Source organism: Acipenser ruthenus, chromosome 4 (genome assembly GCF_902713425.1).
Source record: "Acipenser ruthenus chromosome 4, fAciRut3.2 maternal haplotype, whole genome shotgun sequence".
Taxonomy (NCBI): domain Eukaryota; kingdom Metazoa; phylum Chordata; class Actinopteri; order Acipenseriformes; family Acipenseridae; genus Acipenser; species Acipenser ruthenus.
This window is the reverse complement of record NC_081192.1, coordinates 105,590,671-105,617,486: the sequence shown is the minus strand read 5'-3', so window position 1 is coordinate 105,617,486 and position 26,816 is coordinate 105,590,671. Positions and strand designations below refer to the sequence as shown.

The 26,816-nt window shown below is 43.0% G+C and overlaps 2 protein-coding genes across 7 annotated transcripts in view; both read right to left on the bottom strand.

The window, feature by feature from the left end:
- The window catches only part of LOC117399454 (GTP-binding protein Rheb-like), a 58,254-nt gene extending 50,322 nt beyond the window's left edge, over positions 1-7,932 (bottom strand). Inside the window, exon 1 of the mRNA XM_034913562.2 lies at positions 7,626-7,932. Coding sequence (XP_034769453.1) covers positions 7,626-7,731 — 106 coding nt within the window. The 5' untranslated portion in view covers positions 7,732-7,932. The remainder of the gene's footprint in view (positions 1-7,625) is intronic.
- An 11,993-nt stretch (positions 7,933-19,925) lies between these two features.
- The window catches only part of LOC117399810 (5'-AMP-activated protein kinase subunit gamma-2), a 138,371-nt gene continuing 131,480 nt past the window's right edge, over positions 19,926-26,816 (bottom strand). For 4 of the 6 annotated variants that reach the window (XM_059023351.1, XM_059023355.1, XM_059023356.1 and 1 more), the window contains 5 exons: positions 25,856-26,021; positions 25,331-25,368; positions 24,858-25,004; positions 24,356-24,449; positions 19,926-21,374 (listed from right to left, as the gene is read on the bottom strand). In XM_059023351.1, the coding sequence (XP_058879334.1) occupies positions 21,334-21,374; positions 24,356-24,449; positions 24,858-25,004; positions 25,331-25,368; positions 25,856-26,021 (486 nt within the window). In that variant the 3' untranslated portion in view covers positions 19,926-21,333. Of the gene's footprint in view, positions 21,375-24,289; positions 24,450-24,857; positions 25,005-25,330; positions 25,369-25,855; positions 26,022-26,816 lie in introns of all 6 variants that reach the window. The other 2 variants (XM_059023352.1, XM_059023353.1) reach the window with 2 other exon arrangements.

Sequence of the window (26,816 nt, the reverse complement as noted above, 5' to 3'; positions counted from 1 at the left end):
CCTGCCTTTTTGAATCTGTATGTGTTTCCTCCAAATATCTCTCCAGCTCAACCTTAGATGCTTTTAGTGTGCCATTCTTCTCACTGGTGAATAACTTCTTTACAAATTTGAATGGGTCTTTATAAAAGTTCGCTCTCGCACGCTCCTTCTTTTTGTAGCGTTTCCGTAGGCGCTCAGCTCTGCGCAATGTTGCAAGCTTATCTTTTATGACCCTTTGTAAGAGATTGAGTCCCTCCTTCTGACTTTGTTCTGCTCTTCTCCATTGGTTCCTCAGCTGTCTCCTTTCTCTAACTAAGCGTTCAATCTCCTGCTGCCGTCTAGACTTTCCAGGAATAGTTTGTACTTTTTCCTTCCTTTTTTTAACTCCAAACCTCTCACTTCCATATGCGTAGATGATGTCCCCAAATTTATCCAGCTTCTTTTCAACTGTTCCACTTAATCTTTCCAATGCAACGCAGAGATCTGTGTTTACTGTGTCCCATGCAGTTTTCTCACAAGCTCTTGGCCATTTAACTCCAGGCTTGTGCCCGTTGAGGTTCTTTTCTCTCTTATGCTGGTTTGTCTGACCGGGTTCACAAGGATCATTAGGTTCATCACTAACTGTGTCCATGCAAGTCCTCCTCACATCTATGACAGGGGTGCTGATATCCTGCGAACTGTGGTTTGCTTCCTGTCGCTGGATTTCATTCGACTGACTTGACTGACTTCGTAAGAAGTACTGATCAATGCGAGGCCCTTGTCCCTTCTCCCTCAAGCATTTCATTCTCCCTTGATGAATCTTCAAACCCCTGACCGTTGTCACCTTGCTCCAGCCGCAGACACAAACCTGGAGTTCCATGTCTTTGTTAACTGCAGATCTTGAACTAGTCTTTTGTGAAGTACTCTCCATACTCATATCCGTTTCCGTTCCTAAGTCGTTAACCGTGTTGTCCAACGTTGAGTCATCTTCCGCCCCCGCTCTCGCAGACTCTAGGGGTATTTTTCTCTTTAATTTCTTAGAAGCCTTGGGCGGGTGTCTCCAGCATCCTGTAAACACAGAGCTGGATACTGCCGACAAGGGTAGCTAACCCTTACCAGCCCCAGTGGGGTCTCTTTCCTCCTGTCAGCTGTCTCTCCAGGCTGTCACAAGGTCTTTCCCTTGTTGCCAGCTGCACTATTCACAGCAGTCACTGGACGTATCCAGATCTTCATGATTTCCATTACACGAGAGTAGATGTTAAAACTTCATGCTGATTTGAACTCGGCTCTCGCCAAGATAAGCACCAACTAAGACGTAGCTTTACAGTAAACTAATGTGATCCATATGTGTCTCCCTCCATTTACGTTTCCTTCCATATGATGATGTAGATATCCTTCTGTCTGGTGTTAATGGCTGAAGTGTAATGCTGGCTCCAGGGATCAGCTTATTTTGCCTCCCTGGCGCATCAGCACACACAACGGCTGCGATGCTGGCTCCGGGGATCAACCAAAGTGCGGCCTCCCCAGCGCATCAGCATGACAACCGTCTGGATTGAGCTAAGTAGGGTACATCTCTGGGGTTTTCAAGTGGGCACCTTCCATCCTCAGTGTTTCGTCGACTAGCCCACGACACCTCAAGAGGGCTCGACGGTGATTCTGGCGTCCCAGCATCACCCCCCTCCGTCCCCCACTCAACTCAGCCCAGCTTACTTACCTGTCCCCAGCCAGAATCTTTCCGTCTCAACCACAGCCAGTTGCTGCTCCTCTCTGCTGCTTCAGATAAGTTCTTCACTGTGCGACGCAACTCTTGGCCACTGAATCCGACGTCTCTGAGAAACCGGGTTGTAGAGTGTGCCACAAATCCTCGACAACCCACTTCCACTGGGTAAACCCGAACTCTCCATCCTCGCTGTTCCGCTTCAGTGGCTAGTTGAGCATACCGCAGTTTCTTCCTCTCATACGCCTCATCTACAGCATCCTCCCATGGCACTGTTAACTCTACCAGGTGAACAAGGCGTGCTGATCCAGACCACAAGACAATATCTGGTCGAAGGTTAGTGGTGGCAATCTCAGGTGGAAAAATAAGCCGTTGACCAACATCTGCCAGCATTTTCCAGTCTCTAGCAGCTTCCAGTTGTCCTGGGCGAGGATTGGTTTTAACACCTTTTCTTGGTGGTTGCTCTCCTGGGCGGAGGAATGTTGTCTTTTGTGTGTAATGTTTTGATGGAACAGGTGGCAACTTATTGGTCATGTTACGCTTGTCTTCCAATGCTAAGGCCAAACATCGCAGCACCTGGTCATGGCGCCAAGTAAACCGTCCTTGGCTAAGAGCCACCTTACATCCTGTCAAAATGTGCCTTAATGTTGCAGGTGATGAACACAAAGGACATGAGGGATCCTCTCCTACCCAGAGGTTTAGGTTCTGTGGTGATGGGAGAACATCATATGTTGACCTGATGAGGAAACTGATCCTGCTCTGTTCCATTGACCATAGGTCTTGCCAGCCAATCTTGCGTTGTTCCACACTCTCCCATCTCATCCATTCTCCCTGTTTGGCCTGGGAAATGGCCTTTATACACCTCATCCTCTCCTCCTGCTTTTGCACCTAAATATAATCATTTGCATTTATTCATGTTGTCAGTGACTATAACAATCTATTCAATATCTAGTGAAGAATGTCATTACCATCTGCCCTCTGTCTTAATAACAAAATATGTTTCTGTCCCTGGTCTTGAAATGTTCGAAACTCTTCTTGCACTTTTCGGTTTTGTCCCACTGCTGCCATTGCTTGTGTAGCAGAGTTCACTATCTCAGAAACTGGCATGCACGCTGAAGCCGGTGTGTCAGTCTCACTTTATAACCATGGGTTCCATTCCATTACTATAACCATGCAGGTTGTACTCATGATTTCAATAATGGGAATGCACCTTTACCTGGATCACTCTTTTTTTGCTTGTGGGGTTTTCTGAGAATATACAACTATACAACACAACACAATACAACACAATACAATACAATACAATACAATGTGCTTTAATATAGTGCTCTTCATGCAGAGCATCACAGGGTGCTTTACAATAACTAAAAAGTCATTGGCCAATCCATCCAGCTCAAGAATAAGCCAACGCAAACAAACCTGTTTTAAAAGACTTGACTGAGCCAGCATTCCTGATATGACTCGGCATGCAGTTCCAAAGGCAGGGAGCAGAGCAACTGAAGAACCCCTATCCCCTGCTGATTTTACACTACTTCTAGGAGCTACCAAAGTGCAGCGTTCGCTGATCTCAAGGTGTGACTAGGAGCATCAGGTACCAGCTTCAGCATTCGCTGATCTCAAGGTGTGATTTGGAGCATCAGGTACCAGCATCAGCATTTGCTGATCTCAAGGTGTGACTCTGAGCATCAGGTACCAGCATCAGCATTCGCTGATCTCAAAGTGTGACGAGGAGCATCAGGTACCAGCATCAGCATTCGCTGATCTCAAAGTGTGACTCTGAGCATCAGGTACCAGCATCAGCATTCGCTGATCTCAAAGTGTGACGAGGAGCATCAGGTACCAGCATCAGCATTCGCTGATCTCAAAGTGTGACTCTGAGCATCAGGTACCAGCATCAGCATTCGCTGATCTCAAAGTGTGACTCTGAGCATCAGGTACCAGCATCAGCATTCGCTGATCTCAAAGTGTGACGAGGAGCATCAGGTACCAGCATCAGCATTCGCTGATCTCAAGGTGTGACTCGGAGCATCAGGTACCAGCTTCAGCATTCGCTGATCTCAAGGTGTGACTCGGAGCATCAGGTACCAGCTTCAGCATTCGCTGATCTCAAGGTGTGACGAGGAGCATCAGGTACCAGCATCAGCATTCGCTGATCTCAAGGTGTGACTCGGAGCATCAGGTACCAGCTTCAGCATTCGCTGATCTCAAGGTGTGACTCTGAGCATCAGGTACCAGGATCAGCATTCACTGATCTCAAGGTGTGACTCTGAGCATCAGGTACCAGCATCAGCATTCGCTGATCTCAAAGTGTGACTCTGAGCATCAGGTACCAGGATCAGCATTCACTGATCTCAAGGTGTGACTCTGAGCATCAGGTACCAGCATCAAGGCATTCGCTGATCTCAAAGTGCAACCAGGATAAGTTGCAACTACTGCAGCTATTTCTATTAAAATGGCTCACACTTGACCTTCCTAGCCATGAATAACATCTAGCCGGTTACATACTTCTTATTGCCATGAGACATGCCCTTATAGAAAAGTTTTTTTTTAAATCCTATTACCTTTATGATATTACCCTGAGGAAACCTTTAGTAGAACCATTAACAGACAACAACATGAGCAGCAACTAAACCGAACACCTTTTAAAATGAATGCACTGGTGTTTGTTGTGTTCTTTTGAACAAGTCAGTGCTTTTCAGAAGTCAAGAGCTCTGACTGGATAGTTTATCACAGTGGTTAAAGTGGAAATCTGAAGCTAGGGGGCCCAGAACCTAACCCACTATGTCCTTCACTCTCACAGTTACTGGCTGGCTGCAGCTCTTCAGTGGCTCGTCTGCATTTGTAGATTTAGAGCTTTTAACCTCATCTCTTTACCCTGACAGGGGACAGAATCTGTAACAGCAGTGTATCACACAACACTGCCCGTTACACCTCTATCAAACAGAATCCACAATGACAGTGTATCACACAGCACTGCCCGCTACACCTCTATCAAACAGAATCCACAATGACAGTGTATCACACAGCACTGCCCGCTGCACCTCTATCAAACAGAATCCACAATGACAGTGTATCACACAGCACTGCCTGTTACACCTCTATCAAACAGAATCCACAATGACAGTGTATCACACAGCACTGCCCGCTACACCTCTATCAAACAGAATCCACAATGACAGTGTATCACACAGCACTGCCCGCTACACCTCTATCAAACAGAATCCACAATGACAGTGTATCACACAGCACTGCCCGCTACACCTCTATCAAACAGAATCCACAATGACAGTGTATCACACAGCACTGCCCGCTACACCTCTATCAAACAGAATCCACAATGACAGTGTATCACACAGCACTGCCCGCTACACCTCTATCAAACAGAATCCACAATGACAGTGTATCACATAACACTGCCCGCTACACCTCTATCAAACAGAATCCACAATGACAGTGTATCACACAGCACTGCCCGCTACACCTCTATCAAACAGAATCCACAATGACAGTGTATCACACAGCACTGCCTGCTGCACCTCTATCAAACAGAATCCACAATGACAGTGTATCACACAGCACTGCCCGCTGCACCTCTATCAAACAGAATCCACAATGACAGTGTATCACATAACACTGCCCGCTACACCGCTATCAAACAGAATCCACAATGACAGTGTATCACATAACACTGCCCGCTACACCTCTATCAAACAGAATCCACAATGACAGTGTATCACACAGCACTGCCCGCTACACCTCTATCAAACAGAATCCACAATGACAGTGTATCACACAGCACTGCCCGCTACACCTCTATCAAACAGAATCCACAATGACAGTGTATCACACAGCACTGCCCGCTACACCTCTATCAAACAGAATCCACAATGACAGTGTATCACACAGTACTGCCTGTTACACCTCTATCAAACAGAATCCACAATGACAGTGTATCACACAGCATTGCCCGCTACACCTCTATCAAACAGAATCCACAATGACAGTGTATCACACAGCACTGCCCGCTACACCTCTATCAAACAGAATCCACAATGACAGTGTATCACACAGCACTGTCCACTACACCTCTATCAAACAGAATCCACAATGACAGTGTATCACACAGCACTGCCTGCTACACCTCTATCAAACAGAATCCACAATGACAGTGTATCCACTGGAAACGCTACAGCCCACACAACTGAACTGTCTGCACTGACACTGATATACTCTGTAGCCACTGGAAACACAACAGCCCACACAATTAAACTGTCTGAACTGACACTGATATACTCTGTAGCCACTGGAAACACAACAGCCCACACAATTAAACTGTCTGAACTGACACTGATATACTCTGTAGCCACTGGAAACGCTACAGCCCACACAACTGAACTGTCTGCACTGACACTGATATACTCTGTAGCCACTGGAAACGCTACAGCCCACACAATTAAACTGTCTGAACTGTAACTGCAGTTACTGTGACTGTCCGACGCCTTTATCTCTGCTGTCCCCAAAAGCGTCTCTATACCAGGAAGGCACTGCACGCGCCACGGCTTTCTTTTTCAGACACACTCACAATATACGTGTAACCCTGGAAAGATCTGCAGTGCTGGCTAGTGCAGTGGTTCTCAATCCTGGTCCTGGGGGACCCCTGTCCTGCTGGTTTTTGTTCCAACCAAGCGCTCAATTACATAATTGAACCCTTAATTGAACTAATAAATTTGCCTGATCTGAACTTTTTAATTATTTTAAATAGATGGAGATTTTAATTTAGGTATACAATTGTATAAGGAATTTAAATTATCCAACTTTTTATAAGCTACACTATTTAAAAAGTCAAATGACGATAATTATTAGTTCAATTAAGGGTTCAACTAAGTAATTGAGAGCTTGGTTGGAACAAAAACCAGCAGGACAGTGGGTCCCCAGGACCAGGGTTGAGAACCACTGGGCAAGTGCAATGAGGTTTGCTGTCAGAGTACAGCGCAGCACAAGATAACCAATAAATACACGGTAAAGTGCAGAGACCCGAGCATTCAGCGTGGGGTGTAATATTATTATTACTGTAGCAGTAGTGGTGGTAGTAGTACAGTACAAGTATATATGTATTTATTTCACCAGCAGTAGTAAAGGTAGCATGTATAACGTTATTTTTACTATGCACTGTATGCAGGTATTTGTCAGCTTAGGTCGAGAAAAGTAATACATTTCAGTGGCTTTTAACAATTAGCATATATTATGCTCTTACGCTAACATTGCATGTACTGGAAAAAGAATTTCACGTCCAATCTCTAATGTAACCGTACAGTACAGCTGTATTTTGTATACATTTTTCAAAAAGCTTCACGCTGAACCCCGCCCCAACCATACACTGTAAATCCACAGTCAGCAGCGCGTTTTCCTTGCAGATCTTGAGTTAAGCGTCTGTCTTCAGTGCATACTCCTCACATTCACTGTATACACACAGTGTATATAGCAGCTCGCTTCACATTCTCACAATGAAATGCAGCATCACTCGTCGTTTCGAAACGCAACCTCTTTCGTGTGTGTTCTGAATGTACAGTATTACTACCAGCAATATACAGAAAAAAAGTTCACTCTTCATACCTGTATCACCTAGCACCACCGCGCAGCGTGATAGGTATCGCACATCCCAATACTATTTCAAAGATAATACTTTTCTCTGTCAGAAACAAACATGCGATGAAAGGCATATGAAATGCACCAGGAACGAGAACGTCCGTCTGGTTTTGAAGTCACGACGCGATAGTATACTGTGCTGTAGACAGTACACACACAGCTATGTGGTACTAGTACACTGTCTGTCTGTCATCAATCTGGAGCAAGGCGAAACAGTTTTAAGCTTTCTTGCCATTGGTACCTTTTATTCCCCAATTTGTGCATCAGCTTAGCTGTCTCCACATCATCCCAAATATATACTCACCTACGGATCTGTACCCCAGGATGGCGATCTTACGGGATTTCGGCTGCGGCATCTTTTTAGCAACGACACGGCATCGAATTAACAGTACCAATATAAATAACAACATGCAGAATCTGAGAGAGCAGACTCACTTTATTCTGTCTCAAGTCGTTAAACTAATAACAATACGTGAATGTTGCCACAGTCTAAGGAATAAAACAATTCTGTAAATATATTCTGCGTTTTTTCCAACAATTACATGAAATTACTCGAGAATCTGTAGCCACTGCGTCACTCCCCTGTACAACCTAGTTAATAATTCATGAACCCTTGTGCCGGTTGGCTGCACCCGAAAAAAGGCGGTACTAATTCCATTCACAACGTAGCCGTTGGTTAAAGTCGACGCCAATCACCACCAGTATGGAGCGATGGTCTGAATAAGCAAGGCGGCGGTGATTGGTTAGGGAAAGCTGACATGCGTGTAGTTGCTTCTGTTGCTTTCTGTTTCTGTTGTCATTCACAAAGCAGGGCGTATCCCTTCTCCCTGGCTTTGCACACCTGATACAGCGCGGCGGCGTGTTTAAAATGAACACTGCCGTTGGGTGTTCTGCGTGTAGCTTTTCCAATCCACTACAAGAAGAGCCTGTTAAGGTAGAGGTTAGCCATGCACTGTGCTGTAGCATAGCATGTAGTGTACAATAGCCACCACAGGTTACTGACTTCGTCATTAAAGTCCCACAGTGCAGGTCAGAAGGCAGAAGTCAAAGAGAAGTGGTCTTTGTGCAGCCGGGCAAGAAGGTGGCCTAAAAAGAAGGCCAAAATGACAGACTTCGAACTTATGATGCCAAGAAAACAAGGAACAAGATCATCAAGCATGAAGTAAATAAACTACTAAAAAGAGGCTATCAAAAAAGCACAAAAACTGCTAAATTGACAATAAAATATTGGTTATAAAAAATCTGCAGCGCCCGTTCATGTTAAAATTACCGAGGTATGACACAGGCCCGGTGTTTGGGATGAAACTGCATAACAGTCTCGCGTTTTGAATGGTCCTTGTCTGTCAGAGGAATATGACGTGAACACGAGTGGGAAAGCTTGGAGGCGTTTTTAACGTTGTGAGGACAGAGAGAGAGACCGAGGCCTGTTTTCCATTTCCATTACAATATAATATGGTATTTTGTTGTACTAATATAACAAACTATGGGTGACTATTACTTTATATAAATTATCATGTTATGCACGAATGCATATATCTATAATCTTTTGTGTAATTTATTTTAATTGCAAATATATATCCTGCCCAATATTACAGTTTTGTTGCAGGATTCATTAGTTTCTCTCTAATGTAATTTAATCACAGTTTTATATCCAGATTAACCTGTTCAAAAATTCTGGGCCGCTTTGCTTTTCAGATAACGCCCCAAATTCTGGTCCATCCTGCTTTTCAGATAATGCCCTAAATTCTGGTCCGTTCTGCTTTTCAGATAACGCCCCAAATTCTGGTCCATTCTGCTTTTCAGATAACGCCCCCAATTCTGGTCTGTTCTGCTTTTCAGATAACGTCCCAAATTCTGGTCCATTCTGCTTTTCAGATAACACCCCAAATTCTGGTCCATCCTGCTTTTCAGATAACACCCCAAATTCTGGTCCGTTCTGCTTTTCAGATAACGCCCCAAATTCTGGTCCATCCTGCTTTTCAGATAACGCCCCAAATTCTGGTCCATCCTGCTTTTCAGATAATGCCCCAAATTCTGGTCCGTTCTGCTTTTCAGATAACGCCCCAAATTCTGGTCCATTCTGCTTTTCAGATAACTCCCCCAATTCTGGTCTGTTCTGCTTTTCAGATAACACCCCAAATTCTGGGCTGTTCTGCTTTTCAGATAACGCCCCAAATTCTGGTCTGTTCTCTTTTCCGAATTCAGCCCAGTTTTTGGAATATTCTGCTCAGATGACAGTCGAGTTTTTTAGGTCATGCTCAGTTTACCATAAAAATGTACACCAGAACTGGATCATGACTTCATTTAAGAGTAACCCTTAGTACATCAATAAAAGTTAACGTATCTTTTGATTCTCTCCAGAAAACATTATTTTTTATGAAGAAACAGATAATGTTTTTAAAAAGCTGATTTATTTATTACAATGAATAAACTACATTGCACTGGAATAGCTACATGAAAATTCATTAAAGCAGGCATTTTCCTTTTTTGAAGGTTAATGTTAAAGCATGTTTCTGAGAAGGAACATGGTATTCCAAAAGAAGGACATCTCATTTGCTTATGTAATGCCCATCAATATATAATCATGTGTAGGGGCTTATCAGACTTCAAATGAATAGAATGGTGGAATTCAACATATTTTATTCACTTATTACACACAAATAATATATACTAAAGGCCTATATCAGCTCTTTCACTTATGGGGTTTAAGAGACCAGTGCCCTTCAACAACTTCAAATAAATATTCCTTATCTATTCCAAAAAACTGTAGGCTATAGAAAATGTTTAAACAGTTGGACTATGCAAAATACATTGTAAAATAGTAGTGATTACATCTAGTGCAAAGTACAAGTAATGTGTAAAATGTGCCCCTCATCCATTAACTGTATAGTCCTTCCCACTTGGAAACATGCGTGATAGAATGACACAAGTGTGTGACCTACTTCATGCCTAGATTGATACTTTGTTGTAGTTGATACTTCTAACAACCCACAGGCAGTCCTGATATTGACGGCCAGAGTGTGCTCGGCTCACCACGCACCACCGACCCCTGTAGACTGGCCGGCCGCCTGCGGGCTTGCCTGTAAGTTGGGTTGGCTGCATGGCGGGCCTGCAGAGTGAAAAGAAGCGGTCGGCTGATGGCACACGTTTCGGAGGACAGCGTGTGTTCGTCTTCGCCGCTCCCGAGTCATAGTTTGTTATATTAGTACAGCACAATACCATATTATATTTTAATTGAAAGGTTCTGGAAAGCAGATCTATCTCCCTCTCTCTCAGATCACTCATGTTGACATCATATTCCTACGACAGACAAGGAACAATCAAAACGCGAAACTGTTATTATTAGTATTATTTAATTATTTAGCAGACGCTTTTATCCGAAGCGACATACAGAAAATTAAACAAAATATAAAAAGTATATAAATTAAAGGCAATAAAAATGCAAAACAAACGCATATCTAAAATTTTGTAGCGTTTTAGCCAGAGGCAGAAAATTGAGAAGACACACTCTTTTCAATGCCAATAATTCTTTATTTTGGATGCTAGCGCAGCACCCATGTAAAGACCAGTGCTCTGTCAGCTTCACTGCATTGCTTGATTGATTGATTCAGGAACAACACCACATTTGGCATTGCAGCGCCTTTTTATACCTTCAGCTCCGCCCCCTATGCAGATCAGGGTACCAGAGCTGACACACATCCCATTGGTCCTCAGCCGCACACCAGAACCAATGGGCACAGACGAACAACAACCAATCAGGACAGACAGATAACAACCAATCGGGAATGGACCAGAGAAGACAAACAGGCAGCGGGTTACAAGATGCACAGGAATACACACACAAGAGGTAAACGAAGCAGCGATGGGATACAGCGGGGAGGGAATAACACACAGCATGGAAACACACACAGACAGTGGGGAATACAATACATAAACACAAATGCACGGATCGCTACAATATATAAAATAATTATAAAGAAAATACAAAAAGATATAAAGCACTTTGTGATGGTGGTCCACTATGAAAGGCGCTATATAAAATAAAAATTAATTGATTGATATAAATAGGCATTCACAAATAAAAATTCAATAAGTGGGTTTTGAGAAGACGGCAGAAAGCAGTAAAAGACTGAACAGTCCTGAGGAGAATTGGTAGCTGCTTCCACCACAGGGGGACAAGGGAAGAGAAGGAGCGAGCAGGGGAGGAAGGAGAGTGGAGAAGGAGCAAACACGGGAGGAAGGAGAGTGAAGAGAAGGAGAGCACGGGAGGAAGGAGAGAAGAGAAGGAGCGAGCACGGGAGGAAGGAGAGTGAAGAGAAGGAGCGAGCAGGGGAGGAAGGAGAGTGAAGAGAAGGAGCGAGCATGGGAGGAAGGAGAGTGAAGAGAAGGAGCGAGCAGGGGAGGAAGGAGAGTGGAGATGGAGCGAGCACGGGAGGAAGGAGAGTGAAGAGAAGGAGCGAGCAGGGGAGGAAGGAGAGTGGAGAAGGAGCGAGCACGGGAGGAAGGAGAGTGAAGAGAAGGAGCGAGCACGGGAGGAAGGAGAGTGAAGAGAAGGAGCGAGCACGGGAGGAAGGAGAGTGAAGAGAAGGAGCGAGCACGGGAGGAAGGAGAGTGAAGAGAAGGAGAGAGCACGGGAGGAAGGAGAGTGAAGAGAAGGAGCGAGCAGGGGAGGAAGGAGAGTGAAGAGAAGGAGCGAGCACGGGAGGAAGGAGAGAAGAGAAGGAGCGAGCAGGGGAGGAAGGAGAGTGAAGAGAAGGAGCGAGCATGGGAGGAAGGAGAGTGAAGAGAAGGAGCGAGCAGGGGAGGAAGGAGAGTGAAGAGAAGGAGCAGCACGGGAGGAAGGAGAGTGAAGAGAAGGAGCGAGCAGGGGAGGAAGGAGAGTGAAGAGAAGGAGCGAGCATGGGAGGAAGGAGAGTGAAGAGAAGGAGCGAGCAGGGGAGGAAGGAGAGTGAAGAGAAGGAGCGAGCATGGGAGGAAGGAGAGTGAAGAGAAGGAGCGAGCACAGGAGGAAGGAGAGTGAAGAGAAGGCATAACAAGTCGACCAGCCTACCTGCCAAGTCTCCCGATTTCGTCAAGGCGTGGATAATTTAGATTGCCAATTGTAATGCATTATTACCTTATGTAAATATTGTCTAACAAACGTCCCCTGCCCACTCGCTCGCTCCCTCCCTCTACAGGGGAAACAGTAAAAATAAGTATGTGTAATATTATATATATATATATATATATATATATATATATATATATATATATATATATATATATATATATACACACACACACACACATATACCTATCTTAATTCAGCACCACCCAATTTTGTATTTTCAAAAGTTGGCAAGTATGGGAGAGGGCGGGAGGGAATATAAGGAGGCACGAGGGACTGGAGATAGGAAGGGGCAGTATGATGAACAAAGCGATAGGCAAGAGTAAAGGGACTTGCCACAGCCTCTTCTCTAACAATATGAAGCTCTTCTTGAGTGGAGTGTTGTCTTTACATTTTTGGCTCTTCTCTCAGAATGGTTTGATTCCCACAAGCCATCTGCTGCCGCAAAATAAACACTGCCATTCAGTGTTGACGTTAGGAACGGGACGAGTTCATTTAAGTACACCATTTCAAAATAAACATTCTCATTCAGCTCTGAATGGGAATGTCGTTAGGAATGGGACAAGTTCATTTCACCATTTCATTGGTTGTTGGAAACTTGCCAGTTATTTTCCATCAGCAAAAAAAAAAAAAAAAAAAAATGACAGTAAAACAGGCTGTGGCTATATTTATCCAGGCGGTGCTTTTCTGAATCATTAACGGGACAATCTGGAAAGTCTATTTTTATGTGTAATTCCTGCTATCTTTAAACCAGGCACGACTGATTTGCATTCAGACGTCTGTGTGTAGAACAATGTAAAACCTATCCTTCTTATGGACTCTCAGCTACTAGTTCTGTAACCTATAATAAATTAGGGTTTAGATGTGAAGAAAACAGTCCATATCACTGTCTCCTTATGTTTTAGCGGTGGGGTATAGGATATACTGTAAAGCATAGTTTCAGTAAAATGCCAGTGATCTAATTAGTGCCCGTTATTTTATCACTCTGTCAATAACAGACCTTTTCAGTTTGCTTTCAGAAATGATCCACACTAATTTAATGTAATGAGAGACAGTGGAAATGGAAACTGTTTCCTGTCACTAAAATGGGTCTGCTTGCTGGTTACATTAATTTAATTCCAAACTCCCCAACCCCTGAAAGACAGCCTTCTACACAAGCTCATGTAAGTGTTGGTTGCTGTCTTGCAATGTCAGATGATGCTGTAAGGGCAATACAATGCAGTCGCTGCAGCTGGAGCATGGCATAAGATTTACTTTGAAAAAGCAGCACCTGTTGGTTGTTCTAGTGAGCTGTCTTTCATTTTTTAATTATAAGTACCGGTATTAGTTTTCAGAAAATATGCAATATAAAGAACATTTTTTAAAAATAGTGGTCAAATCCAGGGTACAATTCCAGCAAAGTATATATTACAGGCACGATGTAAAATAGAAAATGTGGATGTGTACATTCTTACTTCAATAACAACATTTGTGTGTGACCTACTTCATGCCTAGATTGATACTTTGTTGTAGTTGATACTTCTAACAACCCACAGGCAGTCCTGATATTGACGGCCAGAGTGTGCTCGGCTCACCACGCACCACCGACCCCTGTAGACTGGCCGGCCGCCTGCGGGCTTGCCTGTAAGTTGGGTTGGCTGCATGGCGGGCCTGCAGAGTGAAAAGAAGCGGTCGGCTGATGGCACACGTTTCGGAGGACAGCGTGTGTTCGTCTTCGCCGCTCCCGAGTCATAGTTTGTTATATTAGTACAGCACAATACCATATTATATTTTAATTGAAAGGTTCTGGAAAGCAGATCTATCTCCCTCTCTCTCAGATCACTCATGTTGACATCATATTCCTACGACAGACAAGGAACAATCAAAACGCGAAACTGTTATTATTAGTATTATTTAATTATTTAGCAGACGCTTTTATCCGAAGCGACATACAGAAAATTAAACAAAATATAAAAAGTATATAAATTAAAGGCAATAAAAATGCAAAACAAACGCATATCTAAAATTTTGTAGCGTTTTAGCCAGAGGCAGAAAATTGAGAAGACACACTCTTTTCAATGCCAATAATTCTTTATTTTGGATGCTAGCGCAGCACCCATGTAAAGACCAGTGCTCTGTCAATAACAACATTTGTAAACTGATATCTATAGTTAACAATAGGAACATAAGAGAGTTTACGAGCAAGAGGAGGCCATTTGGCCAATCAATGTTTATCTGGTTCCTAGTACCAGATTCATCTCAATATTTTGTCAAGTGTGGTCTTAAAGGATCCAAGTGATTCATCCTCAACAACATATTCTCACCAGTCTGTGTACAGAACTTTCTCCTGTCCTTTGTCCTAAGTCTATTTCCACTTCATTTCCAGCTGTGTCTTCTGGTCCTGGTTTCTGTGCTACCATTAAAAGTAGGGTTATCTTTGCATGCAAGATCAATTCGATACATATTGCACAACATCGTTTTCTATAAAGGGCTTAAAGTAATTGTATTACCCTGCTTGGAAATATAATACATGTGGTTGGGTTCAGTTCTGGAAGGAGGAAAAACTAACCAAACATGAGACCACATGTTACACTGTGTAGAGTGATTCAGTATTAAATATTCCAGATTTAACTACACTGGAATGACCTTTTAGGGTTCCCTAATGCTGATTGGACTGCATGTGTGTGTGCAATGTATACACTGATTAATGTGTCTGATTGGACTGCATGTGTGTTTACAATGTATACACTGATGTGTCTGATTGGACTGCATGTGTGTGTGCAATGTATACACTGATTAATGTGTCTGATTGGACTGCATGTGTGTTCACAATGTATACACTGATTAATGTGTCTGATTGGACTGCATGTGTGTTTACAATGTATACACTGATGTGTCTGATTGGACTGCATGTGTGTTTACAATGTATACACTGATTAATGTGTCTGATTGGACTGCATGTGTGTTTACAATGTATACACTGATGTGTCTGATTGGACTGCATGTGTGTGTGCAATGTATACACTGATTAATGTGTCTGATTGGACTGCATGTGTGTTTACAATGTATACACTGATTAATGTGTCTGATTGGACTGCATGTGTGTTTACAATGTATACACTGATTAATGTGTCTGATTGGACTGCATGTGTGTTTACAATGTATACACTGATTAATGTGTCTGATTGGACTGCATGTGTGTTTACAATGTATACACTGATGTGTCTGATTGGACTGCATGTGTTTACAATGTATACACTGATGTGTCTGATTGGACTGCATGTGTTTACAATGTATACACTGATTAATGTGTCTGATTGGACTGCATGTGTGTTTGCAATGTATAAACTGATTAATGTGTCTGATTGGACAGCCTCATAGTAGGCTGTGTGGTCTAGTGGTTAAAGAAAAGGGCTTGTAACCAGGAGATCCCCAGTTCAAATCCCACCTCAGCCACTGACTCATTGTGTGACCCTGAGCAACTCACTTAACCTCCTTGTGCTCCGTCTTTCGCGTGAGACGTAATTGTAAGTGACTGTGCAGCTGATGCATAGTTCACACACCCTAGTCTCTGTAAGTCGCCTTGGATAAAGGTGTCTGCTAAATAAACAAATAATAATAATAATGTGTGTGTGCAATGTATAAACTGATTAATGTGTCTGATTGGACTGCATGTGTGTGTGTGCGCAATGTATAAACTGATTAATGTGTCTGATTGGACAGCTTGTGTGTGTGCAATGTATACACTGATTAATGTGTCTGATTGGACAGCATGTGTGTGTGCAATGTATACACTGATTAATGTGTCTGATTGGACTGCATGTGTGTGTGCGCAATGTATACACTGATTAATGTGTCTGATTGGACAGCATGTGTGTGTGCAATGTATAAGCTGAATTGAGTATAAACTCATTGAGTTGTGCTAAACACTGCCCTAACCATGTTTCATTACCGACACCAGCATTACTGCTTGTTATTGAATGTCTGGATTTGTATTTGATTTATTATTAATAATTTAGCAGGGCAGTGTTGCAGTGCACACCACCAGCAATTCATCCCTCCAGTACAGTATAAAATACCCTGTAGACAGTAAAGCTAACCAGTCACTCAAGTGCACCTAATTTCCATCTGGGGAATCTCTGCACACCTGACTGCTCTGTGAAACCCCGGTGTCAACCTCCCCCAACTCAGATCCCATCATTGAAATCTCATCACCCCCCAGTATCAACCTCCCCCAACTCAGATCTCATCATTGAAATCTCATCACCCCCTGATGTCAACCTCCCCCAACTCAGATCCCATCATTGAAATCTCATCACCCCCTGATGTCAACCTCCCCCAACTCAGATCCCATCATTGAAATCTCATCACCCCCCAGTATCATCCTCCCCCAACTCAGATCTCATCAATGAAATCTCATCACCCCCTGATGTCAACCTCCCCCAACTCAGATCCCATCATTGAAATCTCATCACCCCCCAGTATCAACCTCCCCCAACTCAGATCTCATCATTGAAATCTCATCACCCCCCAGTATCAACCTCCCCCAACTCAGATCCTATCATTGAAATCTCATCACCCCCCAGTATCAACCTCCCCCAACTCAGATCTCATCATTGAAATCTCATCACCCCCTGATGTCAACCTCCCCCAACTCAGATCCCATCATTGAAATCTCATCACCCCCTGATGTCAACCTCCCCCAACTCAGATCCCATCATTGAAATCTCATCAAACCCCAGGTACCAACCTCCCCCAACTCAGATCCTATCATTGAAATCTCATCAAACCTCCCCCAACTCCGATCCCACCATTGAAATCTCATCAAACCTCAGATTCCATCATTGAAATCTCATCAAACCCCAGGTACCAACCTCCCCCAACTCAGATCCTATCACTGAAATCTCATCAAACCTCCCCCAACTCCGATCCCACCACTGAAATCTCATCAAACCTCAGATCCCATCATTGAAATCTCATCAAACCCCAGGTACCAACCTCCCCCAACTCAGATCCCATCATTGAAATCTCATCAAACCCCAGTGTCAACCTCCTCCAACTCAGATCCCATCATTGAAATCTCATCAAACCCCAGTGTCAACCTCCTCCAACTCAGATCCCATCATTGAAATCTCCAGGTCTTTAAATCCTGAAAGCCTTTCACAGAATAACCCTTGCATGTAGTGGGTTGAATTCGTAATTCATTTATTTGCAGTAGTGTGCAAGTTTATTAAAACACCTCAAGATGTGTCATTTATATTCTTTATATACCTACCTGCATGAAAACCACAGGGTGTGAGAAATTTATTTTCGGTCAGTAATCAGCGATATAGAAACAATAGGCACTTGTGTTTGAAAATGTTAGACCACTTTGTGCTTTAGTTATGCATTTTAAACAACTTCAAAAATAAACTGCATGTATAGCCTAAAGTCATCAATTAAATTAGACAATCACTAATTTGCCTACTTTGACAATTTTCAGTTCCAGTGGTTTGATTTCATATGCACAACAAATCAAAACAACAGAAGCAATGGGGTGTTCTAATACATGTGCACACTGCTGAACTACAGAAGCAATGGGCTGTTCTAATACATGTGCACACTGCTGAACTACAGAAGCAACGGGGTGTTCTAATACATGTGCACACTGCTGTAAATGCATATGTACAGAAAGGCACACCTTCATAAACTTAAGAAACCCTCCACCAACTCTGAAAAATCAAAAAGTAGATGAAGTTTAGCTAAAAGAAACCATCAGTCATGTTCAGTAGCATTGTTATTTCAATCTTGAAAAACATAATACACACACATTATATATACACTGAGTGTACAAAACACTAGGAACACCTTCCTAATATTGAGTTGCACCCCCTTTTGCCCTCATAACAGCCTCAATTCGTCGGGGCATGGACTCTACAAGGTGTCGAAAGCGTTCCACAGGGATGCTGGCCCATGTTGACTCCAATGCTTCCCACAGTTGTGTCAAGTTGGCTGGTAGTGGATCTCTTCTCCGAATAGCTCGTTCCATGAAGGGATGCACCTGATTGGCAATGATGTTCAGATATCCTGTGGCATTCAAACGTTGCTCCACTTTTATCAAGGGGCCCAATGTGTGCCATGAAAACACACCCCACACCATAACACCACCACCACCAGCCTGCAATGTTGACACGCGGCATGATGGATGCGTGTATTCATGTGGTTTTCTCCATACCCTAATCCTCCCATCAGCGTGAAACAGCAGGAACCGGGATTCATCAGACCAGCCAATGTTTTTCCAATCCTCCAGTGTCCAGTGTTTTCATTCCTTAGCCCACTGCAACCGCAGTTTCTTGTGTTTTGCTGAAAGAAGTGGAACTCTGTTAGGTCGTCAGCTGCCATACCCCATTCGTGTCAAGGTACGATGAGTTGTGCATTCTTTTATGGGTCTTTCGGCACCAATGTTGTACTGGACTGTCAGTTGACTAAACGTAGCCCGTCTGTTGCTCTGCACAATTCGTGTCAGCCTCCTTTGGCCTCTTTCATCAATGATCCATTTTCAACCACTGGCCTGCCGTTGGCTGGATGTCCTTTGGGTGGTGGACCATCCTTGATACACACGGGAAACTGTTGAGCGTGAAAAACCCAGCAGCGCTGCAGTTCTTGACACACTCAAACCGGCACGCCTGGCACCTACTACCGTACCCCGTTCAAAGGCACTTACTGTAAATCTTTTGTCTTGCCCATTTACCCTCTGAATGGCACACATACACGCTTCACACATTGTATTAGAGATAGTCTGTCACACTTCACACATTGTATTATAGATAGTCTGTCACACCTCATACATTGTATTAGAGATAGTCTGTCACACATTGTACACTGGGATAGACAGGGTATCTGCGTGTCCTTTCATCCGTCCATCTGTATGTTATATAGGAGGCTGTGTGGTCCAGTGGTTAAAGAAAAGGGCTTGTAACCAGGAGGTCCCCGGTTCAAATCCCATCTCAGCCACTGAATCATTGTGTGACCCTGAGCAAGTCACTTAACCTCCTTGTGCTCTGTCTTTCGGGTGAGATGTAATTGTAAGTGATTCTGCAGCTGATGCATAGTTCACACACCTTAGTCTCTGTAAGTCGCCTTGGATAAAAGCGTCTGCTAAATAAACAAATAATAATAATAATAAATACATGTCTCAGTTGTGTCAAGGCTTAAAAATCCTTCTTTAACCTGTCTCCCCTTCATCTACACTGATTGAAGTGGATTTAACAGGTTACATCAATAAGGGATCATAGCTTTCACCTGGATTCACCTTGTCAATCTATTTCATGGAAAGAGCAGGTGTTCCTAATGTTTTGTACACTCAGTGTATATATATATATACACGAGCAAGATGGGCTGAATGGCCTCCTCTCGTTTGTAAACTTTTTTATGTTCTTATGTTCTTTATATATATATATATATATATATATATATATATATATATATATATATATATATATATATATATATAGTAAATAAATAAATCTACAACATGTATTACTGTTATAGTGTCATTTTCATGCCTTTAATGTGCATTTGCATGGAGAAACTTTCCTGAATCTACGCAACCGTATGAAAACAATATATGCCACAATAACAGTTACAAAAAATTAAATCTGCAATCATACAAACAATATGATTTTACATTTTCATACACAGAAAAATATAGCTCTCTCTGGCACTTCAGCTTCCTCAATATGAACTTTCTATTTACAGTGCAGGGGGCTGTTTTCATTGCCATGTAGCTTGGATGCATGGACTGCCATGAGGGTCCAAACAAATCATTTTAACAACAACAACCATCGAAACCATTTCTTAATACATATGGGGCGCACCCCTCCAATCCGCCACCCGTGTTTAATATAACAGACGCTATTAAAAAGCAAAAATAAATAAACCCTCTTCTCTACAGCATGATCCAAATGGAAAAAAGTTTCTCCAAAATAAAGAAAGCAATCAATTTAATTTTTTGTTCTGAAATAAAAAAAATAAAAAAAACTTTAAATCAGCTTATGATTTTGTGTTTGTTTGTTTTTGACAAGTTAGCGATGAACACTCACTTTGCATGGTTTTGGTTTTAAAGACTTTTCACATTCAATTATAGTATTGATTTGTTAACATTCACTTCATTAGCAGCCAGTGATGGGCGACACTTGCCACATGACTGTGTCCTGACATATAGTAAGGCACTAATGATACAAGGACGCAATAAACCTGCCTCGTGTCAATTTGAGGGAAGATCTACTTAAATTCATATGCCCAATGTGTGTTAGCCAGACATTTAATGCAGCAGCATTTAAAGTTAAAAGTAGTTCATTCAAAGGGATTCCATGTTCAATGCAACACAAAAGTGTGTGTTGCTATTTTTTAAATTGAAATTTATACTTGATTCAAAAGGCATGTCTGAAACTCCTCCCATAAAGAATTCATAAAAAGCTTATTTTAACTGACCTGGTTGTCAACTTAAAAAAAAATAAAAATAAAAATAAAAATCCTTCCACTTTTTATTATTATTTATTTTCTTACCAAAGCCACTGAAATCTGAAATGTACAGCTGGTCTGACAGACCCCGATAGCCACTAATCGTGAACTACCAAATTACCTAGGCAAGGCAGTCCAAGACCAGGGCTTACTCGGGGCCTGTGAAACCAGCCGTCTGAACTGATGTTACGATTCCCTTTGGGAAATAAAAGTGGACTTCCATTGTGTAGACTGGCCCTGCCGTGAATCAATCCCTATGAATCAGTCCCTGAGGTCGCCCATCACTTCCTCTTACAACACGTTACTCAGAACAATCCCTACAACTCCGGGGTCCAACTTCGCTCGCCTCCCAAACAGAGCACAGCCGGGATGAATGAACCCTGTGCGTTCAAGCTCTCGTCAAGCAGCTTCGACCGGCATGCCATCACTCCGCTACTTCCACCACGCTCGCCTTTCTTTTAGCACCTGCATTAAAACAAACAGGCTGCGTTACTCTGACTGTGTCGTCACAAACCAAGATCTACATATATCTATACATAATCAATGCATACAGTATTGCAAATGAAAGCAGAACTGAGCAGATCTGGAATAATTGGTATACTGTATATATCTATATAGTGCTTACAGTATTGCAAATGAAAGCAGAACTGAGCAGATCTGGATTTATTGGTATACTGTATATATCTATATAGTGCTTACAGTATTGCAAATGAAAGCAGAACTGAGCAGATCTGGATTTATTGGTATACTGTATATATCTACACATAATCAGTGCATACAGTATTGCAAATGAAAGCAGATCTGGATTTATTGCTATACTGCATATTTTATTTGTTCACATTTATATTTAAGACTTGCCACTACTAATTTTGCAGTGTTTGTTTCTGCATAGACCATTATTTTCCATGTTCACTAACTGTTCTAGAAATAAAAATAAAATTGTGAAATGTAACAGGGCTTAGGGCTTAGGGCTAGGCGTGAAGTTGTGACCCCACGCACCGCAAGCAAGCGTCTTAACCACAATGCAAAACAGCTGGGCTGGTCTACACTGTGGTTATAGAGCTTTTAACCTCCTCTCATCTCATCTCACCGGCAGGGGACAGAATCCGGAACAGCAGTGGATCACACAGCACTGCCCGCTACAGAAACACTGTGCACTGATCTGCTGCTCTCAATCACAATATTGTTAAGGTAAAGGTAAGATTCTTTTTTCTCTGGTCGGTCAATTTCCAGGATGCAAATATAGCAAGAAGAACGTCTGGTAAGCAGTGATCCTAAAGAAGTGATGTGTTCTTTGAATAATATCATAGGCATACAGAAATGATTCAAGAACTTGGCTATCAGGGTAGGTAGCACAGAACTATGCAAGGAACAGAGAACAGTAACATAGGATTCATATTAAACAGCATCAAGAGCACAATTGACAGTGAAGACTGAAGATGCAAACTTTTCAAACACAAGGTTATTCATCAAATGCAGAGTTAGTGAATACAGTACCATTTTAGTAAGCAATCCACATAGGGAAATAAGACTCCCATTGCCTAGCAGTTTGATCCATTCCTGGTTTTACTACGAGTTTAATCAGACACACCTGAGCTTGTTACTTGTACACTGGGGGAAAATCAAGCTTATAGTAAAATCTAGAATGGGTGGAACTGCTATGAAACCAGAGTCTGCTTTCCATCCCTGCAATCTACCGACTGGGCCAATGAGGGTACAATCCTAATACTGTGTGGTAATCTACAGCACAGAGTGATTGGATTGATTAGAAATGATGCAATGAAGTCATAACAAACAAACAAACAACCAAACAAACTACAACCTGATGCTCTCTCTACACCTTGTAAAGGAAAACATTGTGAAGGGCAGCATCTCAACACAACACACTGGTGACAGGCTTGATGGATGAATCTGCATTTCTGTTTCAATGCACACACTTGTTTTTTTGGCTGAATTAACAGGCACCTCGGGGCTGACGGTGAGGTGTACAGCATGATTTATTACAGCTCAAGTGTCATTATTAAGGCATGATGCAGCAGCGAGGAGATGCAGGGCTGGGCTGAATGAGCTGCTCACAAAGTCTTGACTGGCAGGAAAGAAATGACTGACAGACAATCTGGCAAGTGTATCAATGAGATTTTTAAATGGGGGATTTCATACACACGTCACACTGCAGTTAAAACACAGCCAGCACCCACACAGTTCATACACACACACACGTCACACTGCAGTTAGTGCACAGTCAGCACCCACACAGTTCATACACAACTCCCACTGCAGTTACAGCACAGCCAGCACCCACACAGTTCATACACACACACGTCACACTGCAGTTAGTGCACAGTCAGCACCCACACAGTTCATACACAACTCCCACTGCAGTTACAGCACAGCCAGCACCCACACAGTTCACACACACACGTCACACTGCAGTTACTGCAGTCAGCACCCACACAGTTCACACACACACACACATCACACTGCAGTTACAGCAGTCAGCACACACACAGTTGACAAACACACATCACACTGTAGCTACACTGTACTTGTTTTCAATGTATTATTATAATTATTTTACATTTTTTACGATCAATGTTTTAAATGATTACATCAATGTATTATATATTGGGGATGACAGAATTCCGCGGCCGTTTTATCTGTGTATAAAGCAGCAACGTTATCTCCGGTATTCAGACCTGCCGGCTATCTGGCTACACGATGGGGCAGCACAGGCACCCTCCTGGTTTGAACTGGTGAAGTGTCATTATATTCAGACACGCCCCTGGCTTGAATAGGTGAAGCTTCATTATATTCAGACTCGGACGTGCTGATGGACAGATTTGTCACAGCTGTATTACCTGCAAGCCATTCACTTTTAATTCACTTCATTGATTAGGTTGCCAGGCACACTTGCGAGTGTGAATGCACATCTATGGGTGCACACAGACACTGTGCTCACTCTGTATCAATAGCCAGCGTTGTCCCAAGGACACTGTGTACATTGGGCCAACTTCAGAAGTGATTCATGCATGAGTAAAACGTAGAGAGACTGTTCTACAGTGTAACAGTGTAACAATGTAACTATGTTGTTGGAAACATTTTTTTTATAGCAAACCTGTTACCTCGTGGATTATTTCCCCCCCAATAAAGAAAGATCGGTTTGGTTTCACCCAATTCTGGAACGCTGCAAGTTTTTGATCACTGTGTTATTACTATTTTTTTTATTTCTGTTTCTAAAGAAAGCCTGTTCAGTCAGCATGCAGAATGCAATCCATTGCTGGCACAAACACAAGCAATTGCTTGCACAGCGAGCTGGCAGTGGGTGGCGCAGTCAGCGACAGTGCAGCAAACGGGCCAGGGATTGCCGTGCCGTGCCCTACCTGAGGGCCTGTGGGAGGGGGTGAGAGGTCAGATTCCTGGAAGTTAGGAATGTTGAGCATCTATACCTGCTGGCGTGAGCACCAGAGCCTGGAGAATGTCCGACAGGGAGACAATGCCCATGATACTGGCATTCTCGTCAACCACCACCAGTCGATGGACCTAAACAAAAACATATCACCAAGACGTGGCTTTAGGAATTCCTTATGAGTGGAGAAAATATATGAATCATGTAATACATCATTATATCATTATTATAGCAAACTATTCAACAACTGTATGGCAGAGTCAGAGTTCTATAGCCTGGTATGCCAGGATTTCAATATATCTCACAGACACGTGTGCACTGAAGTAGAATTATGAGTCTTGGGGTTACAAAACTAATTTCGTAAGTTCCAATGACAAGCCCTGAAATGAAAGACACCTGTGATTCTCATGTCGCAATCGCGGGGCACATGGATTCTGTGAAAACGCAGATGTAAGCTCCAAGGTCAAGTCTGTTATTATAAAAACTAGACAAACTGCACATTCATTATGCTGTCATTGATATCTTGACCCATGTGGTCTTACCTCTGCCTTGACTATCCTGTCCACGATGGTTTCCAGTGTTTCCAGCCTGTTGCATTTCATAACGCCTTCGAAGTACTGAGAGCGGTGCCGCAGCGCCTGGGTCACCGTGATGTCAAGGTTATTGTATGTCTTTTCAGCAGCGAGGTTCTGGGGGAAGGGATCAGTAACAATCAGCGACATGTAAAGTACCATTTAACAGTGCGCTTTTTCTATTGTGATGCAATGCAAACCGTCTCCATCTGTGCTAGGGTGTTTTAAAGACAGAGCCACGTTCACATGTTCTACTTTCACCATCAGTTTATAAAACGTGGTTGAAACTTTTGCCATAACATCATGCTCTTTCTTCTAACTTGTAATAGTTTCCACATCAAAGAATAACAGATCTCTTTCATACATTACCAAAAACACAAAAAAATACAAATAAAAAGGTCATGCCCCATTGAAATTAAGTCATAAAAATGTAAAGTACTTACTATAACATCGAATTTGGAATAAATATCTACAACTTTTCCTGGAAAACAAACACACACAAAGAAAAACTTCTAAATACTTAAACAATTAATAATAATAATAATAATAATAATAATAATAATAATAGAGCCAGTGGAATTCCAGCAGCACCTCTTTCACACCATCATTACTGATTTCAATGTACAGTCTGAGTGAATAAATACATTGGAAAATGGATGGATTTACTTTGCTCACAGCATTTTTGCACATGTAATAACATTGCCAATTGACAAGACAAAAAGACTTTGATGTCAGCTCATAGTAATGCTGTTCTAAGTATCTGGAGAGCTCTGCTTCTGGTTGCTACAGTAAACATGTATAATGCTAAGCCCAATCTCTTTATTCCCTTGTGCTTTTGTAACAGAGCAGGCTTGGTGTCTTAACCACAATGCTCCGAATGCACAAGAGCACAGCCTCATCTCATCTCATCTCAACTGAGGTCAGCTTGCAAACTTTCACATGTAAAAATGGTGCATGTTAGTGCGTACCTGATTCATCCACCACAGGCAACGCGGACACTCTCCTATCAGCAAATATATTCAATGCTTTTATGATGGGAGTGTCTGGGTGGATGTAGGCAATATTGTGGTAGGTTCCGATCCCCAGCTCTTCCAGGTTCTGCTTCATGAAGGCAGGCTTTGGCATCTCCGATACCTGCAAAAACAACAGGTTCAGAAGCACCTGTTGATTTCCTGAGTGACTGCGCTTCAATGGTGCCGATTGCTTTATGATCTATTACTGTATGGAGCCAGCTCCCATACTCCAGACAAACCCAACCAATCACTGCTGATGTGACCAAAAAGAAAAAGAGAATTCACAGTTCTATCAATCAATCATGTATTACTGCTGACCGTAGATTTCTATAAAATGATAAATAGTACGACGGCTTGCCAACAAAATAAATAAACCTGAAAAGCCAGCGTCTATTGTTGAACCGCAGAGCGAATGTGGAACTGCGTTAGCCCGCACCTCAGAGCGAATGTGGAACTGCGTTAGCCCGCACCTCAGAGCGAATGTGGAACTGCGTTAGCCCGCACCTCAGAGCGAATGTGGAACTGCGTTAGCCCGCACCGCAGAGCGAATGTGGAACTGCGTTAGCCCGCACCGCAGAGCGAATGTGGAACTGCGTTAGCCCGCACCGCAGAGCGAATGTGGAACTGCGTTAGCCCGCACCGCAGAGCGAATGTGGAACTGCGTTAGCCCGCACCGCAGAGCGAATGTGGAACTGCGTTAGCCCGCACCGCAGAGCGAATGTGGAACTGCGTTAGCCCGCACCGCAGAGCGAATGTGGAACTGCGTTAGCCCGCACCGCAGAGCGAATGTGGAACTGCGTTAGCCCGCACCGCAGAGCGAATGTGGAACTGCGTTAGCCCGCACCGCAGAGCGAATGTGGAACTGCGTTAGCCCGCACCGCAGAGCGAATGTGGAACTGCGTTAGCCCGCACCGCA